At 31.2% G+C, this 23,528-nt stretch overlaps 1 protein-coding gene across 3 annotated transcripts in view; it reads right to left on the bottom strand.

Moving 5' to 3' along the window:
- Nucleotides 1-23,528, bottom strand: part of LOC130678125 (suppressor of lurcher protein 1) — a 473,368-nt gene that overhangs the window by 206,451 nt on the left and 243,389 nt on the right. For all 3 annotated transcript variants that reach the window (XM_057485109.1, XM_057485108.1, XM_057485110.1), the window contains exons 5-6: nucleotides 8,005-8,161; nucleotides 7,127-7,186 (exon numbers count right to left, since the gene is read on the bottom strand). In XM_057485109.1, the coding sequence (XP_057341092.1) occupies nucleotides 7,127-7,186; nucleotides 8,005-8,161 (217 nt within the window). The remainder of the gene's footprint in view (nucleotides 1-7,126; nucleotides 7,187-8,004; nucleotides 8,162-23,528) is intronic.

Raw genomic sequence — 23,528 nt, 5'->3', positions numbered from 1 at the left:
AAAAAATAAAAACATTATTCATTACTTTCCGTGTTTTACTTTGTACGGTTAAATTTTTCAATAATTCTATCAATTCATTTCCCTGGTGTAGTAAATATGCAGGTAGTCATAAAATATGTATGCATATATTTTAGTTTAAATCAAATAATTCGAAAACTGGTGAATAGTTCGAAAATTAACAGATCCCGTACAAAAATAATTCAGTCTAAAAATATTTCAAAAAAGTTCATAACTGAATTTCAAAATTTGAGACAACTCTGAATTTTCAGTTGATCATTTTTGGAACTTTGAAAATATTTAAGCGTAAAAAAAATCATTTTAAACTGATTACTTTTTAGAAACGGTTTTCTAAATTTTGAAACAAAAATAATTCAATTTCAAAGTTTTGTGGGTTTGAGAAAACTTTTCAAAAAATGAGGTTTGAAATTTAAAGATGTTTCTACTCTTAAATTTTTTTAAAGTCAAAAAAATGATTAACCTAAAGTTCAAACTTGTCTTTAATTTGGAAATTCACTGATACTAACTTTTTTAAGACATTTTTGGAACTCATTTCTTTCATATGGTATAATTCAAAAATTAAAATTTTTCCATTTAAAGTTCCAATCGAGTAGCAATATCCGATTCGATTGGACCACTATTCGCACATTCATAATATCGATAGGTTTCTTAATACAATAATCCCAGCGTTTATGTAATTCCGACACAATTAATCTAGTTTCAATAATTACCAAAGCAGTAATTGATAAATTTTGACAATGGTTCCAATGTTATTTGCACAAGCATTAAACTTCATACATCAATAATTACTCAATTTGATTTTTTCCCACTTCCTTGTTTAGTATTTACCAACCGTGATACTAACTAAATATTATTGACGTAAGAGATTATGTTTTGAACATACGCTTCAGGCAACTTGCATTAAAAAATTACGGTAGAATTGAAGGAGCAGGAACATAGAATTAGAGGCCGTGGAAGCATTGCAGCTAAATTAGTTTGTACTTGACGTTTAATGGTTGGTTGATAATAAACAATGCTCAGCATGATGTTATTAAGGTAAATTGTTTGAAATTCGATACCGTAATTAGTTGTACCGTTTTACTACAGTTTGCTTGTTATAATATCAAATATAAATTTATTGAAGTAAATATAACATTTATACGCGAAAAAAAAACATTTTTGAAAAGTAATAGTCTAGGGTTGCCACCCGTCTGGGTTTTCCCGGACATATCCGGGATTTTGAATCGCCGGGGCAGTCCGTAAAATTTAAATTTTTATTGTATCGGCTGCGTGCACAAAAGTACTAATACTATTAAACCATCAGTGTGAGACGTATACATGCATAATAACAGCGCCACCAAATAAGCGGACCGGAACTTTTCGCGGACCATATGTATACACAATACACATTTTTGTGACAGACATTTGAAATCTACGACATTTAGCGCCTATAGCCGGCAGCTAAAAGTATTAGATAAGATACAGCTGGTAAAAAAGATACCTAATCGTTCTAATAGTGACGTCATCATCTAATCAAAAAATATTTTTTGGTTACATGTGCGATAACAAACGACCAAACAATATCGAAGTAACTTAACGAGCCATCTTGTGACAACATTTATCATCATTTTAATTCGTCCACTTACCGACTTCTCTCTAATTTTCAACAAATACTCAAAACAATCTTACCAAATAAATAAACGCGGATTTATAACCTGCCATTTATAGGCACTAAATGTAGTAAATTTCAAATATCTGTCACAAAAACTAATGTATTTATCTAATACAATCGAGTCTAAGACGCTCGTGTGTTGGTACTAATCTTTACACCTCGCGTCTTAAACACGATCGCACTCGATAGATAAACTACTATTATTTCTATAGTAGTATACGTAAGCGCACACTACAAATAAGTCAAATTTATGAAAAAAAAGACTACAGTTCCGAACCCCCCCCCCCTTTCGATCCACCTATAATTACTCAAGAAAGCGTATTTTTATAAGTGCACAAAGTTATTGACAGTGATTTTTGGCGACTGAGCTGATAAGCTGACCAAATGTTGTAAACACATGTACACTGATTAAACACATTTTAATTAATTTGTTGGTTAATTAATATAATGCGCGTGTTTTTACAAGTCTACAATCGTCAATTTACCACCGAACCATCTTTACCGAAATTAAATTTCAGTAGAGACCGAACAATATTAGGTTTCATCCCGGATGTGATGGTGGAATCGTCAGTGAGGTACCTCCATCACACCCTGCCTCATACCTAACACTGAAGTTACCATAAAATTATAAATGGGTTGGACCTTCACGCCACCGTCCATCGTACGGTTTTAAATAAAATTAATTACTAGGCAAATTTAATTTTAATTGAGTTATTGATCGATGATAAACTAACTGACTCGACTAACGCCATCTATGTGCACAAATTTCAATTATCACTGTCAACGTGGCTTCGTCGCCATCTTTGGAGTACTGTAATGAGTTTTGGTTGTTATAACCCAAATTATAACGCCTTTCTAGAGCAATCGGTGGGGGGTGGTTTTCAGGTGTACAACCAAAAAAAATATTGTTCAATAACATGATATTTAAATTTAATACGTTTCTGAACAAAATTTCTTTATAGACTTAATTTTTGATACTCTTCGATAATTATACACTTTAGAAAATCAATATGAAGGGTAAATAGTATATTAACGCATTGAGCGGAAGGTGCTTTTGACAACGAGTGTGATTGGTTCACAAGCCCTTAGGCGAGTGTTGCCAACACACGAGTGTTGAAAGCCCATCCTACTCAATCCGTTACAATAGTTTTCGCATCGAATGGTAAGAAAGAATGACTTTTATTGGTAAAAAAGGACACTACATTAAATTTAATCTTTTAATTAACCTAAAACAATATTCAATCTTATTAATGTTAAATTAATTCCTGTATTATTTCTAATGCAAAAGATTGTTAAATAATAATAGTAACAATTAAACATGATTTAATTGATTTTTATGATAATTAAAAATTATTTTTATTGTTTTCAAAATATTTATACTCAGCAAAAAGTAACTAGAGTTTCGAGTCAGAGTTCACATAGTGAATTGTACATTATAATTGAATATAGTAAGATGATTTTTTATAGTCTGGGACTTTCCGTTGTCCTAACTCGAGACGGCTGTTGATTGGGTTTTTTGGTGGATCGTTTAATGACCAATAAATAGTACATCTATAACTCACTATAAAGAATTGTCGAAAATCAATGAAACGAACAAGTTTGAAATAAAAAAATGGTTAGCAATTACAATAATACAATCTTAGTTACCGAATAAAAAATCAAATAAGGCTTAAAATACTCAAAATCGAATGTAAATTAAATCAAAAATTAAATTGTAATTTATACTTTTAGGCTCATGAGAGAATGACTCAACTAGTAATAAAAAATTTGTTATATCAATAGGCATTTAGCCTATCTCCTTTTCCCTACCCTATGTACAGACTATTATTTGTCTCTATAGAGATAATATATAGTTTTATGTACTACTATATATGTAATTTTTGGGAAGTAAATAAATAAATAAATAAATATGCATGTAAAAAGTGTAGGTTTTTCATATTTTTCACGAACAATGTGAACATTATTCGTGATATTTATTATATGTAGTGTCATTTTTAACGAATCAGAGACATGCTTTCTTACCATGAGTTGCAAAAAAGTTTTTTTAACTTCCCGCTAAGAAAATTGTAAATTTTCAAAAATTCGGGAAGTTATTGGTTTCAGTCCGATTTACGAAAATCGAATTTCCATCAGATGTCGACGTTTCGAGGTCCCAGGAAGCTATCCTGACTAATTTCACGATGATGTCCGAGTGTATGTATGTGTGTACGTACGTACGTATGTATGTATGTAAATATTCATAACTCTTGAACGGATAAACCGATTTTGATCGTTGGGGTGTCATTCGACGCGGCTTGTTAATGTCTTGGAGCCGTAAAAATTTGAACTTAATCGGTAGGGTGCGTTCAGAGATATTTCAAAAATAAAATTTTTTCGAAAATGTTTTATTTGGATAACTTTTAATTTGCTCGATGGATTGATTCCAAAATCTAATCAGCTCCAAAACTCTATAAGCCGCGTCGAATGCCACCTCAACCATCAAAATCGGTTCATTCGTTCAAGAGAAACCGTTGACGAAAGAATTCAAAAAAAATTTTTTCCTTGGTTTTTTTGAAATTTCTCAAAAACGGCTAAATAAATCAATTTCAAAATTTGATCAGCTTCAGAACTTGATAAAACGCGTCGATTGCCACCTCAACCATCAAAATCGGTTAATTCGTTCGCGAGATATCGTGGGAGAAGGAAATGCTAAAAAATGTTTTTTTACAAAACAATGGCATCCAAAAGTATTTGCGAGCTCGAAGAGCTCGAAAATGTATTCACAATAATGTTTTCGAGCTCAACGAGCTCGAAAACAGCGGGAAGTTTTGGGGCTGGCCCGCAGGGTCAACTGACAGACCGATTTTTTGCCAGGTGTTTGCATAAATTTATAAATTTCAAAAAATTTTAATTTAAGTTCGTCATAATTTTACTCAAACAATTTCACTTCAATACTACTCTCATTTTTTATTTCTTTTGAATTATTCTTGCTTATACACAACTTTACCTTATAATTTTCTCATTTCGACTTTTCCTAATGATATTAACTCAATTTTCAGGTTATTTGTATAACATAACGACTCTAAAGAATAAATACGAAGGAATATAGAAAATTCTGATGAAAAATAAAGATTGGAAAAAAAAATAAATAATGTAGTAATGTAAAATGAGGAAATACGTAGTTTTAATATTATTCAGAAATATTATTCATGGAAATGTGAATACCTTTATCTTCTTTTAGTATTTGTCCCTTAAACTCTATAGCGAATGCAAATACGTACACTTCATTATAAAATAATAATAATAATAATAATTTTGAATAAAGTAAAAGAAATTCAATGCAAGCCTATCAGATTAGTTTAGAAATAGAAAAATTTAATTTTGAATCCATTATCTGAGTGATGAATGAGTTGTTGTACATGGAAACCAGATATTCCTGCTATAATTTGATAGTTTATAAACCCATGATCAAATACCTTGACGGATATTATTTTTATAAATGAGCGGTTTTGCCTGCAGTGTCTTGCTAAGTTCATTGGATAGGTGACGCAAGTATATTATTTACTTAGACAGCTGACGAATATAAAGTTAAACTTTTTTTGAAATCTGCGCCATTTTGAAACGCAAATTCTTGACAAAATTTTTCATACGTTGAAAAAAAAATTAATTGAATTTGATCAATTCTATCATGAAATATAAGATTTGATTACTATGGAAGCTTATATACATTAGAGTGATTCAAAAATTTGGGGTTTGTTTTTTCCGAACTCACCCTTTGAAAAGTTAGGATATGTTAAAAAAAATTATCACCAAGTTTGAGTTCAAAAACTCAAGTTCAAAAAGTGGTTCATAAATTTTCGAAATTTTGAACACAACAAAACAATTTTTTTTTTTTTGTGCTACGGCAAATAATACTAGATAGAAATTATATGATCTCTTAGAAATATAACCTTTAGTCATGGATTTCAAGAGAACACACAAGAATTTAAAAATTATCTGAATTTTTGATAATTTTGAGCGAAATTTAAAAATTCATATTTTAAAGTGACTATTTAGAAGATCATTGATTTTATACACAGTTTTAAAACTTTGTGTAATTTAGTAATATTCTCCGTAGGAAGATAAAAAATAAAAAAAAAAGAAACACGAGACTTTTTTAATATTTCCTAAAATTTCAAAATACTTGAATATCTTTTGAAATCTAAGTTTTTGAACTCAAACATAGAGAAAATTACTTTTTACCATACACCAAATTTTCAAAGAATCAGAGATAAAAAATAATATATATACATAATATTAAAATAGTAATTTAAAATTTTTTCAAAGCAGGCACTAAAATTGAAGCTAATTTTAGAACATACAGATTTTTATCACCAAATTTTCATTATATCCAATATAAAATATAAATGACCATAACATATATAGCATATTCTCATTACTTCACATTTTTCCGTAAATAATTTCTATCTTTGATCATCAACGTCTTATAAGTATATTAAAAAAAAAAAAAAAAGTTCAAATCAATTTCTTCTCAAATGAATAAATTGAAAGTAAATAAATGAGACTGTTCAAACAGTGATAAATAAAAAGTACATATTTAACTTGGCGGTAAAATTATTTGATAAAATTTATTTCTAATTGAACTGGTACAAATGCTTCTATAAAAATAAAACTATATCAAGATATAAAAAAAGAAACAAGAAGTCGCAACAATCAGTTTCTGTAAAGTCTACAATTTTTTTATATACTTTAGTTCAGCAAAACCTATTTCTTTAGCTCAACTTTTCGTCATCCTATTTCCGTTCACTTCATTAATTGAATATCGTTGGAAGTGTCGCAGCTTTTATTTCGATTGAATCGTATCCAAGATTCAATACTCGAGATGTGAAAGTCATTTTTATCAGCTTGATTCACACTAGGTCATCTTACAACTTCGAAAGATTTTCATCGTGTCACTAAATTTAAATTAAACTTTTTTTAAATCGATCTCGTTTTCTATTATTATCACTACATAATCGATACTTTTCAAAACTATTTTTACTCTATTACCCTAGTTTTCCATGTTCACATTAAAATAAATAAAGTGCCATCAAGCTCTACCCGGAATGGAAAAGTAGAATCCGTATTCTAATGCAAAAATAGATGAGATTATACAACCAACTAAAAAGAAAATTGCAGAAAATGAAAGAACCGAAAATAATCAATTCGATGAGTTCCAACCTGAGCTTCATTTAAACCTTCACAAGTCGCTCTGAACTTCTCGCCCCCTTTCGTTATATTTATCTTTGACCAGAATCTAATCTCATTTTGATTCGTCAGCCTCATCGATAGTTTCATATTTCGCCCAGAACCTTAACCTCAAATGAACTTCTTGGACCTAAATTTTTTTCACTTCAATCTAATTTCATTCTAACCTCATTTTTTTGTGACAACAATATTATTGAAATACGAAAAAAGAAAACTTTTAGTCAAACTTACCTCAAGTCACCTTTTTGTAATGATACTTCTTCAAAGACCACACGAATACGTTCTTTTAATCTGTAACATAAGTATAAATTCATATTGTCGATGATACTGCAATACCGCGTAATTGCAAAAGATTTATCGTACTTCAGATCCGTTAGGGTATTTAATAGGGATGGTAAAATCGATTGTAATTCTACCCAAGAATCGATTTTGTAGTCAAAAAACTCAATTATTTAGATTCGACTCTCAGTTATCAGAATAGATCAAGAATCGATTCTTAGTGATCAAGTCTATAATTTATTTCAAATGCCGAACTAACGACCCTATTGAATGAAAAATGACGTCAAGTAATTGTACATTTTATTACGAAAATATTTCAAATTTACCGCGCTCTGTGCGTTCGCGCCATTTTCTTATTTTACTTTTTTTTATTTTTAATCAATCATCTTACAAACATTTTGATGACATATATAGTTAATTTTCTTTTCATTATCGCATGAAGATAGCATCTAAATAATATACAACTCATTTTCGGAATGTAGTCTGTAGCTGTACTAGTATGTCATATTTGTCTGTACCAGTTTAGTCATTATGAATAAAATTTCTAATATTTTCATAAATTTGCATTTTATTATACTTTTAACCTCATTTTATTGGTTTTACTTTTTTAGATCAAAAAATTTCTGACATTTTAATTTTCTTCAAAAAAATTTTTTTTTTACTCAGAATCGATTAAATCAAAAGAATCGAAAATCGATTCTTCATTCTAAGTTTCCATCCCTAGTATTTAATAAATTTATGTATAGATAGCTAAGTCAAAAATTTCTACCATTCATTTTTTGGTGTGCAAAATAATTCTATTTTCTTAACTGATAGTGGTCTATAATTACCTTGCTCGGAATAAATATGTACATCGAACATTTTTTGGATATGACGATGGATAATGCGGAGAGTAAAAACGCCCATGTTGTTTAGATATTTGTGAACTTATGAACTGATGATCGCACATTGTCCCAGGCAACAGTTGACCACTTGTTCTGAATAAACCTATAAACATAAAAAAAATTCTCACTCTTAATAATTGATTACAAATTAGACGTTTCATACTTCGTATCGTTCATTCGTTTACCGAATTTTCCAAAAGCTCTTATAATAAAGATGAATTTTATTATCAATAGTCTTTCAAAAATCCTCAAGTGATCAAAAATTTGTGTTGAGGTCAATAAACATTTGCATACAAATGCTTCTAAAAGCTTTCCATGCTACAAAAACATCAGTATTTAAAAATAATCTCAATAATCGCTTTTCAAAATATATATGAAAATCCTACGCAACAGGGATTCATGCGCCCTCGTTTATCTATAACCGATGAAAATCCACGTTAAATTCTCTTCACACTTTCAACTCACGCAGCCAATAAAAATATAAATGTCTACTTTTGTTGGATTTTTAGTAAACACCAGTTTCTTATTCAAGCCGAGAACTTTTCCTACTCTCAATTCCTAACCACACGTGGATTCTGAAAACCACATTGTGGAAAAAACTGGCAAATAATACCATAGTTACATCGAAAGTTACATTTATTTGATTATTTTTACACAGTTTTGGAAAGCAAACTACAAGTATTGTATTTCGGGTTGTCTTCTGAGGAAGGCAGGGGAAGAAACCACCCTTCTTGCCCATGTGGTATGTCGAACAATACATGGAATTGTTACATGAGATAATACATCAATCCGACTGAGGGAAACCAAATACCAGAATTCTGTGGGAATGGAGTCATAGCTGTTGGTTTGGTCCCACATGCAAAGGATCATATTGATCCTAAGGAAACGCCAATAATGAGCTTAAGTTCGCTATTCCATTACGTTGATTATATTGTGATAAAAACAGATAATACTGGCCACGCGTGTATACTCGAAATGAGTGAGGCAACGGTATCACAAGAAGTGGGCATTGAAAGGAACCGCCTTCGGAATCGGCGACTCCGCTATAATTGATTAGTAACAAGTATTGTGTGCTCTCTAAACATGAATTAGTGGAAATTTCAATAATTTCGTTAGTGAAGCAGTATTCACTTCATAATCAGTGTATTTAAATAACAAATTAGTGAATTCTCGCTAATAAATTTAGTACTATAATTTTCACAAGCAAATTAGTGATTTTCACTACTGAACTAGCGATATTTTCATAATTTCTACAAGTGAAACTGTTATTCACTTCTTAATTTATGAATTTCACAATTTCACTAGTAACTTTAACTAGCAAATAATTAAATATTTTATTAGATATAAATATAACTAATAATTATGGTGCTATTTTTAAAAATTTTAATAAAAAACTTTCAAAATAAAAAAAAAATAAAAGTACAGAACAATAATATATTTATATGAAGAGTACGTCAATCATAACATCACGGATTTTTTATTTCTTCATCAGTTATTGTTTGGTATCATAACGAATATACTATTTACACTTACGCGATCACATGCGTAGGCCAGCGCAGTGGATAGCATCAAAGACTTTGAATCGGAAGGATGCAGGTTCAAGTCCAGCAGTCACCGGGATTTTTTCATCAATCAAAATCATGTATATTTCCTCTAAGTAATGATTCTAATAAATTGATCACATTTCGGATCTGATTACAAGTGTCTTATATTTTTTTTCGCAATATAATTTTTTTTTCACCGATGAAATCAGTGGATTCCCATATTCACTTTTCAATTCAGTGGATTCTCATATTCACTTCTCAAATCAGTGAATTCTAATAATCACATATTCATTTAGTGAATATTCACTAATTCTGCGTAGTACGATTGTAGCATTGACAATTAGTGAATATTCACTTAAAATTAGTGAAAAATCACTAATTCATATTTAGAGAGTGCTTTCCCATTTCTTCGGTAATCATTTCCGCATTATTTTGAAAACTTAAGATTCTGATACTTTTTACTGTACAGCATAAGAATAAATCCCCTGTTGTTTCGGTTAGATTACCATTGGACAGATTAATGCTACAATTTTTTTTGGTAGTGACTGCCATCTGCAGAAAAATTTCGTTGGCGTTGTATGAGACTGACTTCCAGGCATCATGAGAATAGTTACTGTACGTTTTTTTCTCGTACAAGAGATTTGATTCAGAGTACTCTAGCTTTTTCTGTATCTAGAGGATCCTTTAGATTTAATAGCTAAGTAGGCTTATAGCCAATCCTGTGGATCAACTAGAGCTGGCACTCGGATAACGCACATAATGTACAGTATTTAAGTCCAAAACTACTTAACTTCGATTAAATGTAGCGCGGTTGCGCCTACAGTAATAGTTCTGAAGCGAGCTTATTTTTTGACGTCACTGTCCAAGAGAAGAAGATAAATTTAACCTGGGTACAATGGATTTTCTGTCTACGTACCGCTGGAAACATATTCGAGGAGGAGTTCCTAGAAGCCAGAGAGAATTATATTCGATGGTCACCGCGTAGTGTCAGCACTGCGAGCGTCAGTCGCTTTAGAGGATTGACTATTAAGCTTTGAAACGTTTGTTCGTGAGAATGCAGAAGATTCAACTTTTTCACACTAGATAATTGAATAACAATGAATTCATAATCATTGTTTGGTTTCAATAATTTAAAACTTTATAAAATTTTTACCCATCATATGAAGTAGCTCGACGAGCCAAGTATTGATCGATTTCACAATAATGCATAGTTAAATTTCAAATGTCATTTATATAGCTTCCATTTTTACTTCTCAACATTGATTCATACACCGTTATCCCATTTGGTATTTAAAAATTTATACTGGCGCTCTAATTACCATTTAATCCAGACATTTTTAACTTAATATTTCAGCATCTCAAATACGTAAATAGATATGACTGACATAGAAAAGCATATTTTAGATACTAATCAATTTTATAATAACTTTATGTCGATAAAACCTTAACTCCATTAAAAATTCACTATTTTATTTGCAGAAATAATAATAACTTGTACAGTTCAAACTCGTTGTACACGGTAAAAATATTTTGCAGATATCACTATGCCAGTATGGGCGTGAACGCCATACTGTATGGTATCGAAGATTTTTATAGGTTATAAAATTGTATGCATAGATGATTCAACCATTGCGGGAATAGTAACATTGGCAATAGTTGTCGCGGACGCCGCAATGTCAGTATGGCCGTCAGGCCCTTACTGTATTGCCGTATCCACATTGCTTCTGGCTGATAAACCTAGTCTAATGACATCTATATAGTTTTGGTGGTAATACGATAGTATACATTGATTGACACGCCCGAAATTATGGCGGGAAAAACTAGTAGCATTGTGCCTTCGGCATTGTAGTATGGGTCTCAGGACTATGCTGTTTCGCCGTGTCTGCTATGAATACGTGTGAGCAATACAATAGTTCTAGCACTATACAGTATAGTAAATAACGCCATACTTCTGGGACTCGTTACAATATTGTCTTGGAAGATTTCACATACTATTTTAGTATCTGTCTTGAGACCATACCAGCATGGTTCGAACGCCATGCATTTCTTACCGTGTAAGCAATCCTTTTATAAGTGACATTCCTCCCCCCATCGCGCTTTTCGTTACGACTTTGAAGCTCGCCTATTCTTTCGGGCGCTAAAATTTCATGTCTTGACAATCGTTCTTGCAATTTTTCAAAAATTTTTTCTCCTACAACCTCTCACAGTTGCTTATAACGAACTTAACCTGTATTTTAACATTCCTTTTTTTATCTGCATTGTTTTAACTACTTTACCTACAAAAGCCGAGAAATGTAATTTCTTTTACGTTGTAAGATCTCTTATCCATAAACTAAACGTTTTCGAAACATAGTAACACTCGTTTCGTGAGTCGATAACAAAATTGTCCAAGATCAAGTAAAACTCATCAAATTAAGCAAACTCTCGTTATCGAAAAAAATAAAACAGCTATTTCACGGAATAGCTCACCCCAGTTCTTTAAATTCAAGTCACGCGAATGCTTACAAAGAAGTAAGTATTACCTATCTTGCTCTGCAAACCTTAATTCCAACTGGTAGAACTACCAAACCGAATCGAATCCTTCTTTTTATTTCTTTTCTGATGATACTACATCTATAAAGATTATCTGTCACTGTAAAGCAGAGCTAGTGACAAATAGATAATAAAAACAGTGGCAATTGATATTTTTAATCATCTATGTATGACCGCACGCTGTAAGTGATGAACAATTTTCAGAATTAAGATTTAACGATTATCAATGACGTGTGCAATCGAGAAATGATCGCGCTTTCATTCAACTAGCGGTAATTTCGAGTAATGTAGCTTCCGGAGTCGAAAAATTGAACCTTATTCAAACCTTCTACGACCGGTAGAGCCTCATTTGAACCACCACGAGCCACTCTGATCTTCATTCCAACTTACGTGGCCTCAAATTGTTGATCTCATCCATGATTAAAAACTTTGATTGAAACCAATGAATTCTGAGTGAAAGTCTATCGGATTTCAATCGGAATCAATCGAAATTCAGCGGTTTCAATCGGAGTTTTTAATCAGGGATGTTTGATCTGAAAATTAACCTCAATCAAACTTTATGACCCTCATCGATAGTTTCATAAAAATCTCATTTATTTTTACTCTATAAAAGTACTAATAATAATCGGACTGAACTAACATTTAGAGCAGAAGTTTATAGTCAGAAAAAAAATTGAGCTTCATTCAAGTCTCTATAGCCTCGGAATGTGGAAACTTAACTCTTCAAATGGGGCAAATATTCAGCCTTATTTCAACCTCAGTAGTCAAGAAACGGATGAAAGTTCAAAGTTAAGGTTCAAATGAGACTCTAGAATATATTTGTGAGAAACGTTATTGAACCTCGATTCATCTTTTTCAGCCTCATTATTCAACTTGAATTACTGGTTAAAGTGAGGTTCAATTTTTGCTTCGAGCTTAGAAAAAAGTATGAATTTTTCGTCTTTAAAGTGAAAAATAATAAAGATATCATTAAATATTTCAAATGTTTGAGAACATCACAAATGCGTAAAATTTTTTCTGTAAAAAAAAATGTATCATATCATATTTTCTTTTAAGAAGAACTACATTTATACATTAAAAATTCAGAAAGTAAGGTTTTCACATCATGATTATTATTATGTTTTTAACGTGACTTTTTTCCTCTATGACTCTTTTTTTCCGTCTTGATTTAAAATGTAAAGTGCATTAGTGTCACGTCATTTTATTGGCAAAAAGCGTTTCTGTTTCTTTACATATATAAGCACTTGGTGTCATGTCACAAGATTGCAAAGAAAGTGTTTGACATTCTCGTACATCCTTATCCTTCTCTCCTTAAATTTTATTTTTCTTTTTAATATATTTTTCCTACTTTTTATTCTCGCTTTTTTTGTCGTCTACATGTGTCTTATGTTTGCTAGCGGAAGTTGCCATGTAACGTAGAAGGATGAAAGGAAGTATAGCTAGAAGGATGTGGCCAAAGGATAAAGAGTTATAGTGTTTGACTGAAAGAGTAAAGTAGGAGAATGATGGAGAGGAGATGGAAGGAAAAAGGCAATGTATCCCCGGGAATATAAAACCGCGTGTATGTTAACCCGGATACGAAAATATCTCGAATATATTACTTTACAGAGGTGATGTCGCCAATGTGACATAGAAAGCATGAAATTTTCGCATGAATGAAAATATAGTCACTGGTTGGATCACAATCCATTTTATTCAGTAATTTTATTGTTTTATTTTCTTCACATGAAGATATACCGACTGCCGACCCATCCGTTATACTTCCGGGCATTCTTGATTCACTTTAACGATTTATTTATGAATCTGATAAATATCTAGTTTTAGAGCTTCAAACAATTTTGAGCTCTTACATTTCCATAATCATAATATCCAATAATAAACTCACCCCATCCGATAAAAATTTTTGGTTAGCGTAATTTCTACTGTTCTTTTTAAGGCAGGGTACTACTAAAAAAGATGTACCTGAATATCGGAACGTTTTTCGCGCAACGAAAAAAAAAAAAAAAAATTGGAAAGTAAAAAATCTACTGGATAATTAGATTTTTGAAATGTTCGCATGTAGATGTTGGTAAGTCAGCCAAAACTTGGGCCACCCCGACCACCAGACTACCCCTTAAGTAGTCGAATTACATGAATTTTTTCATTTTCGTTGCGTGAAAAACGTTCCGATCTTCAGGTACATTAAAAACGGCGTTATTTCATTCGACTAGGAGATACACTTACTCTGGGGATTCTTACTTTCTGCTCAGATGACATCTCTAGCCTATAAATGTAATTAAGCTATCAAAGGTAGGCATGTCCCAAATGCATTTAAATGAATACACCTCATTAATGAGTGGAATCCAAACACAACCAATATGTCTCAGTCTCTTCGGAATATCAACCTAATCATCTTTGAAAATAAAAAGACTGATCAAAGTGAACTAGGATTTATTAATGTAACGGAGCTAATCGGAAATCGGTGACTTTCAATGCTCACCTTTTCTTACGGAGGCCGTTTCCTAGCCCGTTTCGGGTATGCACGCGTTGCAAATATACCTATCGCCGCCTTATACAATACATCTAGTCTAAAATATAATCAAGTGACTAAGAGTGGACGTTACCTGGAAGTATGTTTAAAGAACAGGCCCCATTAGCATGTGGGGTCCAACCACAGTCACTGAAAGTCCATATCTCTGTAGACCTAAAACTTTTTCCATTTAAGGAAATAAAGAGGTTCTGGATGAAGTGCGCTTGGAAAGGCCCTTCCGTGGTACCAATTCCCTGGACGTAACCAGATCGCTTCGAGAGTTGGTAAGACGTGACTTCGCCTTATTACTCTACAAGGGCTCTCGTCATTCACAACAGCTTCAAGTTGAGGACAAGCCATTATCCGCTTGTCCCGTCCCCGAATATTAAGCTACTCTTCGAGCTCATGGCATTCTAATTTTTCAAGATAAACCAGAGATGGCGCCCACTCACCAAGTGAACTTGAAAAGTCCTCCCATGGCATGTCTCCGGCGCAAGCTTAGTGATATTTTATTCGATTTCGTATTTTAATTGTAGAATTCAAGATGTATTTAAGTTAAAAAACTGAATTAACAATATATATTTGAATATGTAACTACTTTAAACACTTTGTTTAAACGCATAACTCTAGTGAATTCACTTAATGAAAACTTTCGAAGTCAAATAGAGTTCTTAAATTCTATTTGCATAGATCCCTCCAAAAATTTGCCTGAACTTAGAAAATTTAGTGTCACAAACTAATGTTAGAATTTAATCCAATGTTTAATTTTAGAAGGATTCTACTACTGTGCTAACTTTATGTCAATCACTATCACAATGTTCATTTCACTCTACAAAATTTAACTTTATATTAATAAGAAGTTGTTCGTTCAGACAATACGCTTGAGGAATAGGATAATTAAGCAATTAGTTTTAGTATCCAATTACTTCAATTGAAGTTAGATGAATTATAATTATTATGCATACATAGTCAGCAATTGTTTGATGTACTACGCAATACATTGAGCAAAAGTTCGCTGCTATATCAATTGACTCGGGGTTTGTAGCAAACATATTTCTGTAGATTTAACGGAGTATAATACGTAGTGTTTACACTATTGGGAATTAACCATGCGGAATATGACATCTGGTGGTAATAAATCATACTTTTTTTAGTATGTACATTTTATTGGGTTTATATCGGTATTTGTGACCGACACTATTATCCCGTATGTGTACATATATTACAAGTATATCTTTTTATACTATATATATTTTGAGCCACGCCTAGATCAGTTTTTAAACAGTCTCAATTTTGGATATTCAAATTCCCAGTTTTACTGTGGGTCATTATGGAAAATATCATGCGTGGCAAAAGTTAAGAGACACGATTTCAGCCTTTGTGCAGTGCCATTAGTCTTACCTAGTCGTGAAAAAGCATATAGCGACATCTGGATTAATCAGTATTCAAAAAATGGCGGGTTAATTTAAAAAATTGAATTTTAAAAATTAATTTATTATCATTTCATGAAAAACCTATCATATGTGTTCATATATGACTATAGTGTACATGCATAGACATATATGATCATGTGTTGGCAGGGTGCGCGACGAAAACGACATCTGTCGACCGCATTAAATCATCCTCAAAAAGCACAGAGAGAATACGGAAAGTTTTTATAAACAAATAATTAAAATTTTTAAAGATTGCGAAATAGATGTGTGATACCACATTTGAAAGGTGGAAAAATATAGAGTAGATTGTACTGAAAAAAATAAGTGTAAAAAATTTTAATAAATACAAAATAAATATTATTTTGAACGACATAAGGTTAGCTTGTAATAATAATAATAACAACAATAATAGTCATAATAACAAATGAGTTAAAATAATTATAATTATAATTTTTTCAAAGTTAAAATTAATAATTTGCATTAAGTAAAGAAATTAAAGTGATTTCAATTGTTCATAATTTTAAATTTTAAAACTCAATAATTAAAAATACTTAGAGTTAAAAATTTGTAATTTAAAAAATTCCCCGAAATAATTTTTAGCCAAAGATGAACATCATGGATGGAAATGTATAAAACTTGCAATTACTATTTCTGTCAGTATTTTTGCAATTAACAACACAACAACTACTTGTTCTTATTTTTTAACACTGCTTTCATTTAACTATTCACAAGACAAGTGCGATTTAACGCGTATTTCATCCACTGCAGGCGCTACAATCGATTCGATTGTCCCCACCCTATACTCCACACCCTGCCAATAGTCCAAATACATATGTGAGTAAAGCGCGACCATGTTAGCCACCTAACGGAAATGAAAATAAACATATTGGGAAAACTACTGTAGCCGTAGTAAAATTGACAATTGTTACAGTAGTTAATGATGTGAACATTGTAAATTTTAATATAGGTATAGTAATTTTTGTAATATGTTCATTTCAATGTCCGTCAGGTGGCAAAGATGGTCCTAGAAGTTCAAACAAGAATAATTTCTCAGTTTGTTAGATACATTTATATTTACATTTCAAGTATGAGTTTTTTTTTAACCATAATATAAACACCTGAGCTGTGCACTTCGATTTTCCAACTTTTTTCTTTGCAATCTACTAATAGAATTTATAAAAAAAAAAGTTTCATATCCTATTTTAAATTAAATCTCATTGTAAAAATGTATATATTTGTTTTTCTTATTTTTATATTTTTTACGTTATCAGAACAGACGTCTTTACTCAACAGAGAAAAGTATTATACAGTAAGTTTTGTACGAATCCAAAGCTCTCTCTTCTGGCAGTTGGTAATCCTATTGTGGCGTGCCTTGCGGCGTACAGAACATTGAATATACGTGAATAGAACGATCTTCCTTCTTCGAATCTATTCGTTCCCTCTTTCTCTCTTTTTCTCACTTTTATCCAACCCCTGTATTTTCTCAAATCCAAAACCCTTTCTATGTCGCCTTTTTCTCCTACAAACTCTATATACGTACATCCCTTATTTGCCAGCCTTACTGAGAAAATACGTGCGACCAATGTAATGCTACTCAATTGAATTCAATTGGAAAAATTTTTATACAATTTTTATATTATTTCGTATTGAATTTTTTTTATTTCTTACTTATATATATACACCCACACATATATATGTCGGTATACTTAATCATAATAACATTAAAAATGATCTTTTATAATTACTATTCATTTAAATGAATTTTCCATGATATTTTATAAATCCTAATTAAAACGTTATTTAATTTATGTTTTTAATTAAAGCTACTCGTTACAGTGTGTATTTTCTATGTAAAACCAAACTGACGGTGGTTTTAATAATTATCGGAAAATGGATTTATAAATGTGTAAAGCACATCTATCTATACTGCATTGAAATAATTTTATACAGCAGTTTATATTGTGTTGCTTGTTTGTTATTTCACGATAATTACGTCAATATCAGTATGATAGTTATAATTTCATACATAATTTTTGATTGAAGCGTACAGGGGTTAATTGAACCCAATTTCTACTCACATACTTTACACTTGTACGCTCCGATCGAATCGATCCACTATTTATATACTGTACTGGAAAGGAATAACAAAACCGCTATTAATAACAAAGAAATAAATTAGATATGATTGTTTACTCACAGTCATACATATATGTCCAATTATAAATTTCGAGTGAAACTGATTGATTTCGAGGGAGAATCAATTGGACTAATCACAGAACTTGTGGTGAATTTACATAAAAAAAAACGGTCTATCGGTAGGCCCTGCGGGCTAGCCGCAAAACTTCCCGCTGTTTTCGAGCTACTTAAGCTCGAAAAAATTGTTGTGAGTACATTTTCGAGCTCGAAAATACTTTTGTATGCCATTGTTTTCGAAAACAAACCGTTCTTTACCATTTTTTCACCAACGATATCTCTCAAATGAATTGATCGATTGAGACGGTTGAGGTAGCAATCGACGCGTTTTATCAAGTTCTAAAGTTGATCAAATTTTGAAATTGATTTATCGAGTCGTTTTTGAGAAATTTCCAAAAAACTGAAGAAACAAATTTATTTCAATTCTTTCGTTCACGGTTTCTCTTGAACGAATGAACTGATTTTCATGGTCGAAGTGCATTCGATGCGGATTATGAAGTTTTAGAGCTGATTAGGTTTTGGAATCAATCCACCGAGCACATTAAAAGTTATCCAAGAAAATATTTTTGAAAAAATTTTATTTTTTGAATATCTCCGAACGCACCCTACCGATTAAGCTCAAATTTTTTACAGCTTTTAGATATTAACACGCCGCGTCGAATGACACCTTGACGATCAAAATCGGTTCATCCGTTCGAAAGTTACAGATATTTACATACATCCGTACGTACGTGCATACACACATACATACACTCGGACATCATCGTGAAATTAGTCAGGAGAGCTTCCTAGAACCTCAAAACGTCAAAATCTGATAGAAATTCGGTTTTTGCAAATCGGACTGAAACCAATAACTTCCCGAATTTTTGAAAATTTACAATTTTCTTAGCGGGAAGTTAAAAAGGCAGAAATAAATTGATTTATTTGGGACAAATGTTTCTTTCCTTCAGTGTAAATGATCTGAAAATCCAGCATGTCATACATTTCTTGTTATTCGAAAGTTAACACAAAATTTGTGTTGTTTGGCCCAACGCTCCCGTGGCGCCTACGCGTTTTTTCATTACACTAACCAAGAAAAGCATAGGAGCTGTAATGTCGGCAAGAAACCTCGAAACGTCAAAATCTGATAGAAATTCAATTTTCGAAAATCGGACTGATACCAATAACTTCCCGAATTTTTGAAAATTTTTAATTTTCTTAGCGGGAAGTTAAAAAAGTAGATTGCACCGCGTTAAAATTCCACGGATGAATAATTGACATTGAGGATTTTTTACACCATTACTTTACACTACACGGTGCAAAATTCTCGGGGGCTATTTTTACACCAAAATTGTTTACAGAATATTATCAATTATTTTATACAGAATCCTGTTATTTTTTAGTATTCAAATGACAAGAAAAAATATTTGTTTTCACTGCGGATTTTTTGTGACGTTGAAAAATTTAATTTAAACTACGAAAAAAAATTGTTTGACCTCTGTGCCGCATGCCAAACTAAATAAAAAAAAAAAGTTGCACACTTCCTGCCAAATAAGTGCGCAATGTTTCATTGATCAAAAATATTGATACATGAATACCGAAATTTTTTTTTTACAATTTTCATATTATATAAAAAAATATATACACTGAAAGAAAAAAATACTGTTTTTTCAAGTATCTGCGTGTTTGAATCCTCCTGAGTAAATATTTGTCTAATCATAGTAAAAATATACTCCAGCCAAGTAATATTTTCTTGATTTAAGAATTTTTATACTTATTTTAAGAAAATATTCTTGGTTGGAGTACATTATTACTAAGATTAAACAAATAATTTTCTCGAGAGGATTCAAACACGCAGATACTTGAAAACAGTATTTTTTAACTTCCCGCTAAGAAAATTGTAAATTTTCAAAAATTCGGGAAGTTATTGGTTTCGGTCCGATTTACGAAAATCGAATTTCCATCAGATGTCGACGTTTCGAGGTCCTAGGAAGCTATCCTGACTAATTTCACGATGATGTCCGAGTGTATGTATGTGTGTACGTACGTACGTACGTATGTATGTATATAAATATTCATAACTCTTGAACAGATAAACCGATTTTGATCGTTGAGGTGTCATTCGACGCGGCTTGTTAATGTCTTGAAGCCGTAAAAATTTGAACTTAATCGGTAGGGTGCGTTCAGAGATATTTCAAAAATAAAATTTTTTCGAAAATGTTTTATTTGGATATCTTTTAATTTGCTCGATGGATTGATTCCAAAATCTAATCAGCTCTAAAACTCTATAAGCCGCGTCGAATGCCACCTCAACCATCAAAATCGGTTCATTCGTTCAAGAGAAACCGTTGACGAAAGAATTCAAAAAAAATTTTTTCCTTGGTTTTTTTGAAATTTCTCAAAAACGGCAAAATAAATCAATTTCAAAATTTGATCAGCTTCAGAACTTGATAAAACGCGTCGATTGCCACCTCAACCATCAAAATCGGTTAATTCGTTCGCGAGATATCGTGGGAGAAGGAAATGCTAAAAAATGGTTTTTTACAAAACAATGGCATACAAAAGTATTTGCGAGCTCGAAGAGCTCGAAAATGTATTCACAATAATGTTTTCGAGCTCAACGAGCTCAAAAACAGCGGGAAGTTTTGGGGCTGGCCTGCAGGGTCAACTGACAGACCGATTTTTTTTTTTCAGTGTATACTTCTAATTACAGCCGTGTAAAAATAAATTTCAATTTTATAATTAAAAATATTTGGTAAAGTTTATAGTATAAATAACCGTATTCATTAAAAAGAATGTTGGAAAAATATAATGAAATGGTAATTAAGGGGATAATATTATGATGAATAAATAAATAATATAGCCGTGGTATCTCTGACGATTAACAGCGTAATTATCAAGCACGAAGCTTGATAATGGAATAACATTGCCGGTGTGTATATATACAATGAATAATGTGAAGTAATACGCATAGAGTAGTAGGGGCAGTTTGTTGCACAGTGAATGCTGGTTTGGGAATGTGATAAGAGTGGAGAGGGATCAGAGGGGTCAGGTGAAAGCAATGGTCGTTAGGGATTGTTGGAGGTATAGAAGTAAATGAGGGTGAAAGGGACAATCGGCATAATCGAGTTTCGTCAATACGCCAATTGTCATTGGAATAATAATGCAAAAGTGTGTAAACAATCGAGCTAAAAGGTTTGTGTGATTTATTTACCACGTGTTATTGATTGGTTATTTATTTAAAATTTTATACTCGTGTCATATATATAAAATATACGGGAATTCATTTTAATTAAAAATCGGAATTATCAAGGGATTAAAGGATGAAGATAACGTAGCCGGTAACTCCACGCTTTATGAGATTTTACCAGGACGGATGCGGAAGTTTGCTTTCACATATGACGTATTTCATCTCTCATACAATAATCATAACTTATGCTAGAGCTTGACGTGATATTATTTATGTTATTTAACTTTCATTATTTATATCTTCTGTAATACTTTAAGTTTGAAATAGACATAAGTAAAGAAAGCGTCGAAAAATGTAACCAATGTTTATCATTTTTTTTTTTTAATTTTTCGTATGAGAAACTGAAGTTTTTTATGGAAAAATTCATTATTACATCACAGCTGCAATAGTTTTTTCAAATAAAAATTATCAATATTACTCTAAAAAGAATAATTTACTTTAAATATTTATTAAAAAGAAATTTATTGTATCGAGATTAGCCACACTTTGTAATAATATTTGCCAAGATGACAATCGGCTGATTGATATCCTTGGATTCAATCAGCCTTTGCCGACTAGTGTCCTAATAGCATCCATACTAGACTGTGTCAAAATAAGTTTTTATTTTTTTTTTTTTTCGATTAAACGTATCTTAAAAGTTTCTTCAATATAAAAAAAAAATTGTCCTAAAGTTTGAGCTCAATATCTCAAAAATTGAGCTGACGCAAAGGGGGGTCTCCTTTCCCATTTAAATAACATTGTAAAAATTTTTTTTTTTTTAATTTTTAAAATAACTACAAGAAGAAAATTTTTTTTCCAATTTTGCTTTCGGCTATCTGGTAGGAAATTTAATTCTTTACAAAATTGTCTGTGTCCATTTTTTTCCTGAGCTCAACAGAAACGAAGTTACCGAGGGCCGAATAGGAGGAAAAAAATAATTAATGAATTAATAACAGAAAAAAAATTATTAGTTCAACTTATCAATTAATTAACTCAATATACTTCATTATTCATCAAAAATTTTTGAATTCAACATTATTTCGAATTAATAACAAAACAAAATTTACAATAAAACAGAAATGAATTATAAATAAAACAGAAATTAATTATAATTATAATTAATTTCTGTTTTATTGTAAATTTTGTTTTGTTACTAATTCGAAATAATGTTGAATTCAAAAATTTTTGATGAATAATGAAGTATATTGAGTTAATTAATTGATAAGTTGAACTAATATTTTTTTTTCTGTTATTAATTCATTAATTATTTTTTTCCTCCTATTCGGCCCTCTGTAACTTCGTTTCTGTTGAGCTTAGCAAAAAAATGGACACAGACTATTTTGTAAAGAATTAAATTTCCTATCAGATAGCCGAAAGCAAAATTAGAAAAAAAATTTTCTTCTTGTAGTTATTTTAAAAATTAAAAAAAAAAAAATTTTTACAATGTTATTTAAATGGGAAAGAAGACCCCCCCTTTGCGCCAGCTCAATTTTTGAGATATTGAGCTCAAACTTTAGGAGAATGTTTTTTTTATATTGAAGAAACTTTTAAGATACGTTTAATCGAAAAAAAAAAAAAATGAAAACTTATTTTGACACAGTCTAATCCATACTAGTCTCACTCCGTAGTGATAAATATGTATAACATTACATTATATTAATTATTAGCTAAATGATGTTCAATGATCTAATTATATACCTTGTTTGTATTTACTAATAGTATTTTATATGTCAGTTATCACTTATGTACCATTATATAATTCATTAAGTGACCCTGTTATTGGCCTTTGGCTGTTGGGTCTTTAATAAAAAAAAAAAAAAAAAAAGAAACAAGGAACTTAATTTTTGGCCAAAGTGAACTCGTCTTAAAAAAATAAAGGACAGTTTTTTTACTTCAGAAATACTCTATGTTATTAAAGTTGAATATGACTAACACGACAGGAAATATATGTGCACTTATTTGTCTATATCCAACGAAAGAAACCCGTAAAATATTCTTGACATTCTTTTACCTCACGCAGAAAGTGAAAATATAAATGTCTATTTTACTTT

This window comes from Microplitis mediator, chromosome 1, assembly GCF_029852145.1.
Source record: "Microplitis mediator isolate UGA2020A chromosome 1, iyMicMedi2.1, whole genome shotgun sequence".
Classification (NCBI taxonomy): domain Eukaryota; kingdom Metazoa; phylum Arthropoda; class Insecta; order Hymenoptera; family Braconidae; genus Microplitis; species Microplitis mediator.
The sequence above is the reverse complement of the archived record's forward strand: the minus strand, read 5'-3'. Positions and strand labels throughout refer to the sequence as shown.